Source organism: Nematolebias whitei, chromosome 16 (genome assembly GCF_014905685.2).
Source record: "Nematolebias whitei isolate Nwh7 chromosome 16, NemWhi1, whole genome shotgun sequence".
NCBI classification, from domain to species: domain Eukaryota; kingdom Metazoa; phylum Chordata; class Actinopteri; order Cyprinodontiformes; family Rivulidae; genus Nematolebias; species Nematolebias whitei.
In genome coordinates this window covers 14,466,824-14,472,530 of record NC_056513.1, presented here as the reverse complement: position 1 = coordinate 14,472,530, position 5,707 = coordinate 14,466,824, and the positions used below count along the sequence as shown (strand labels likewise).

The 5,707-nt window shown below is 42.6% G+C and overlaps 1 protein-coding gene across 1 annotated transcript; it reads left to right on the top strand.

Annotated features, from left to right (window-relative positions):
* The first annotated feature begins 761 nt into the window (after positions 1 to 761).
* LOC119423119 (protein Wiz) lies at positions 762 to 4,295 on the top strand. The gene is made up of 4 exons (XM_037690530.1): positions 762 to 1,272; positions 2,320 to 3,111; positions 3,198 to 3,548; positions 4,228 to 4,295. Exons 1-4 carry the CDS (start codon positions 762 to 764, stop codon positions 4,293 to 4,295), a joined length of 1,722 nt encoding a protein of 573 aa, XP_037546458.1.
* The last annotated feature ends 1,412 nt before the right edge of the window (positions 4,296 to 5,707 follow it).

Genomic DNA, 5,707 nt, shown 5'->3' with positions numbered 1-5,707 from the left:
ATAGTTAACGTGCGATGAGCGGAGTTGGAATGTGGATTTTATTACAAGGCGATAAATATTTAAAATCTTAACAGTTGTAAAGATATTTTTTTCTACGAGCGGCTGTTATCGCGATATTTCGGTGTTCTCGCGATATGCGCTTAATTCTCAAACTTAGTGTTTCCGTCAGATTTTTACTAGGTTTAATGGTTTATAAACATTGTAGTTTGCGTTAGACATGGTGTTAATTACCCTGTGATGTTTATTTGCTTGCAGATTTTGCAGGAAAACAACCTGTTTCAGCTAAATAAACACCAGCACAGTGACATTTTTCCATGCACATGGACTCACAAGGTTCGTATAACACATAACTTAAACTGCATATAATTACATTTGACTAAAAGGGTTTTTAGTATACATAATTGTTCTCGTTTATCTAATTTTGTTTGCAAATGTGGATGAATTTTAATATAATTTTGTTGAATATATTTTAGAGCCAACCCTATTGCAGTCAGACACATAAGTGACTATAACGCAGCCAATTTGACAGATATTAAGAGAAAATTTAGTGTTGTAGTAGCCAATACTCATAATTGATTAACTAATTCTGCTTGAAACTTTTGGATCAACCCAACTCAAGAACTCGTTCTCCTCAAACAGAGATTCTCACGTTTGGAAACATTTGTGTTGATCAGTTTTTGTTTTCCTGTTAGACTATAAGCCTCGTCCTCATTGGATTCCTTGACTCTGATTTAAGTTTTTCCTTTCGTTTTCTATTAACAATGTTCAGTATGAACCCATCCACAGCAAACTCCGAGCCAGTCATTTGTGAGGTCTGCGGGGCATACTTTGAGAACAGAAGAGGCCTCTCCAGCCATGCTCGCCTCCACCTCCGCCAGCTCGGTATAACGTTCACAGAAAACAGCGGGTCTCCCATAGAGCTGCTCTACCAGCTCATAGAAGAGAAAGACGGCTCTGCCGAGGTTTCAGAACTTAACGACTCTGCTTCTGCGTCGACTCCTCCCAAAAAGGCTGATGGCCAGTTGGAGTCCAAGACGTCACCAGTGCAGGAAGACTTTACTTCTTTCTCCAAGTCGGGGGGGAGAGTCTTATCAAAGCTGCAAAAGAGTGATCATCAGGAATCTCCATCCATGCTGAAAGAGCAGGGAGTAAATCTTCTCCCCTCATCTCCTTCTTCTCTGATGCCACATGAAGGCAGCAGCTCTTCATTTTCAAATCAACAAACCAAGCCGCTGTGGGCGCCTTTGGAAACCGATGCTCCAATCACTTTAGGTACGTTAAACCTTCTCCATCTCACTCTGTCCTCTGCATCCTCGGTCCGCACTCCAACTACCTCCATGTCCTCTCTAACTGCATCCATATTTCTCTTGTTTGTCGTTTTCCTGGCAGCTAAATTCTAACATCCTTCTACCAGTATACCCACTCCTTGACATGTCCAAACCATCTCAGTCTGGTCTCTCTAACTTTATCTCCCAGTTGTTCAACCTGTGCTGTACCTCTGATGATCTCATTCCTTGTCACTCCTAAGGAGAACCTCAACATCTCCATTTCTGCCACTTCCAGTTCTTTCTCCAGTCTTTTTGTCAATGCATTAATTTTTACAACCCCGATTCTGACAAAGTTGGGAGGCTGCATTAAATGTAAATAAGAACAGAAATCAATGATATGACAATGTCCTAAACTCATATTTTATTCACGTTGGAACATAGTAAATTTGTACAACTCTTATTTAAAAAATGTTTTAAAATGTGACAATAGAAGGCTGTAAAAGGGCATGGTGCACATAAAAAACAGCTGGAGGAGAATTTTGCAACTGATTTAATTGGTAACCAGTCAGTAAGAGGACTGGGTATAAAAAGAGCATTTTAGAGAGGCTGAGTCTTTTAGAAATAAAGATAAGCCGGTCTGTGGAAAACTGTCTGAAAATAGTTGGAACAATTTCAGAATAATGTTGCTCATCAGCAAATTGAAAGTGTGTTTTAATATCCTGTCATGTACAGTTTGTAACATCGTCAAAAGATGTGAAGAATCTGGAGAGAGCTCTGAGCTCAGGACAGGCTCACGGTGGTAAACATGACCTCTCAACATTTTAGAGAGACATGTTGCTGCTGTAAAGTTCAATATTAATTTATTTTCAAAAACTATACAATTGGGTTCAATATTTTGTGCATATACTACGTTCCACTGTAAATTAAATGTGTTTTTTATGAGTCGTCAATCATCTCATTCTTGTTTTGTTTTTTAAATTTATTTACATTTTACACCACGTCCCAACCTTCAGGGTTGTATCATTTTGTACTTGTTTGTGTTTTATTACAGCTTCTGTCGCCAGTGATGAGGTCCATGTTTGTGAGCTTTGTGGCTCCTGGTACGAGACCCGAAAGGGTCTGTCGAGTCACGCTCGTGCCCATCTCCGGCAGATTGGAATCCCCGACAGCGAGATCAAAAGCAGCCCGATTGAATATCTTTATCAGATCATGAAGGAACAGGACTTGAAGCCCATCAGCGCCGAGCGACAGGAAGAGCTTAAACCCACCAGCCCCTCTAAATCTTCCTCCAAACGTCTCTTCGGTGTTTTGTCTTCTCCAGCTTCTACGCCCAGCAAACGGCCCAAAACATCTGCGGACTTCACCTGCGTTCTGTGCGGGGAGGAGTTTGAGAATCGAAAAGGTCTGGGCAGCCACGCGCGCTCCCACCTGCGCCATATCGGAGTGAGCGACTTGGTGGGGAAAAGCTCCGCCATCGGCGCTGTGGAGGAGCTGGTCAGCAGCGGTATGTTAGAACCCGTACGCCTACCCACACTGAACAGTGCAGCCAGTTCCTCCACGGCACCAGCTTCGCCTGCTGCCCCTGGGAAGCAATCCAAGGCTTCGTTTTCGCCCGTGTGCCTCTCACCGAGTCCTACGAGTTCTCATTCTCACCCGCTTTTAAACAAGGCGCCAAAGGCTAAGAAAGGATTTCGGCTGGCGGTGGACCCCCTTCTCAGAAAACCAAAGCCCGAGCCCGTAGAAACGGAGGTTTTTATTCAACCAAAGCCGTCCAGCAGCGACAGCAGCTCTTCTATGCAGAAAGTTTCTACAGCTCCCATTTCCAAAAAGCCTTCTAACGCAGGTAAAGCCGCTCATGGCGGTTTGTGTTTGGTTCTTTTTACATTTATTCGTTTGTGGATGTGCACCAAAGTTTATAATGCTCCACAGATGTCCTGTCTCCACCAACAGTCCTTTGTGACTTCTGTGGTCAGCTGTTCGATACCCGCAAAGCTCTGTCGTGCCACGTCCGCGCCCATCTGAGGCATCTCGGTGTCACGTGGTCGATTAGGACATCTCCGATCGATCTCCTCAAATCGGTCATGTCGCAAGGTGAGGAGAGGAAAGAGCCGGCGCGCAGCAGGTCGTCGGCAGCAGGCAAAGCACCGTGGAGCACTCAAGGCTCCAGGAGATCTCGGAGCAGCCTCCCGCCTCAGGAAAGAGCTTCCAACTCCAACGCAGGGCCCGTTGATTATTCCATGAAAGATAAATCTCCATCTAAGGCTGCGGGCTCAAACCTCGGTAAGTCAAGCTGGGTTTTAAACATGGAACGTGTGAAAACGTCAAACTACGACCCATGCAGGTCCTTTAAAAGATCCAAATGTTGGGGTCCGTTTAAATGTGAAGGACTTCAGCTCTGAGTCGGTACAAGCAAACGTAACCATAGCAACAAATGTGGTTGTTTACAACTGAAATCAGTCGGTGGTTTCAGTTTTAAAACTAAATTGTTTAGACTTTTCTAAACTACTTAGGTCTCAGTCAAGGCTCACGACAACGTACAGACTGTGGGAGGAAACAAACCCTGTTGGTTTTTTCTAAATGTCATTGCTGATTTTGGACAAAGTTGTAGCTACTTGATAAAAAGACACGAAGCCTGTGTCCACTGGACAGTTGTTATTTAGAAAGATCATAATTAAGTATTTACTGTGTTTGAGCAGATCTGAACAGAATTAAACAAAACACCTGATGTGAAACGAGTTGTCTACAAATCGCAACATCCGACTGCTGTACTGCCTCTGCCAAGCTGGTAGCTTATATCTTAGGTAGAGGTGGTTTGTCTTGTCTGTCTGTTTGTGATATAGTTATGAACAGATTTTCAGGAAACTATGAGTTCATCATAAAGAACAAATTATTACATTTTGGTGATCTGGATCAAGGTCCGGATCCAGGAATTTCTTAAAAGATCTTTCTGTCTGTGTAGGCTGTTACTGCATGAGTGACCCTATAGCAGGGGTGCACAAACTTTTTCAGCATGCGAGCTACTTTTAAAATGTTTAAATCAAAGTGAGCTATAAGGCCCCATTTACACGAGAACAACCTGTGGAAACGTTAGTGGTTTTTCGATATTTATTGGGGTAATAAACAAAAAATTAGTGGTTTACACGAAAAACGCTGTAGTTTCCATGTCGGTCAGGTTGGCAGATAAGAAATTATGAACTATAGTACTGTCGCTTTAAAATGATAGTATTTTGACCTAAACGTCATATGTGCTGAGTAAAGATATTCTAAGATGAGGTGTGTGTTGTGTTTGTTGAACATGTGCACAGAAAAGGAGTGGGTAATAAGACATTTTAAATTTATCTGGCAACCCAGTTACGTCCAAACTGATGAGTACACTAACGTCTCTTTGGACCCTGGATTTTATTAGTTGTGCTCCTACATGCTGAAAAAAGGTGAGTAGAACAAAACCCACTTTGCTCTCTGTCATTTATTAAAACTGTTGTTAGTGCAGAAAACCTTTGGACTGCAGCCGCCTGTAGTGCACATGTGCAACTTCACACTTGTGGAGAGTTCACAACTCCATGGGGGGGTTCCCCCGAAATGAGGGCTGTTGTCGTGTAAGTGAACGGCTGAACCGCAGCAGAAAGGCTGTGGTTTCATGTTGCGTAAACAGGGCCTCAGACTGGCTGCCCTCAATGTCCGTCAAGTGACAAATTTTATAGATGGACGATGGGCTGATGTCTATTTTTTAAATGTCATGCGATCGACCGGTAGATCACGATCGACATGTTGGGCACCCCTGCCCTATAGCGTCTCGGCGTAGGCGTGCGCTCTCCTAATGCATCTAGTTAATTTATGTTATGAATATTGACAGTGTTGTTTTTAAAACTCCATCGGACACTTACCTAATGATCAGTTCTGTCTGACTCATGTCCTTCCAGCTGGTGAATTAAAAACGTGAAGGCTTGTTAAGTTCTGTGAGCGTTTGATTCTCGTCTTCTTTTGCTTTGTAGACGTCTGCACTACACTAATCTCATTTGTCCAGCTCAGCGTTAAGGATCAGCTAAAGTTAGTTACAAGGGGCAAATTCTAAAAAAAGGTTCTGTGACCATCAAGACCACTTGTTTTTATTCATTTATTGTTTTTACTAGGGGTGCACCAATAAATCGGCCCCGATTTCCTTAATTTTGGGTGATCGGCCGATACTTGCATGAGAAACTGATTTTACCGATTTTTTTTGTATTTTTAACAACAATTGTCTAAACTTCATTTATATTTCAGAGCACTACCTCATGACCAGTTAAAACAAGTTTGCATTGTTTCTAGGATATAGTTCAATGGTATGTTTTTCAACAAAATAATATTGGAAAATTGAAGGTGCATTGTGACCTTATAACACCTCACAGTGTCGCTTATAAAACAAAATCGGAATCGGCAGGTCAGACTTTTTAGAAATCGGT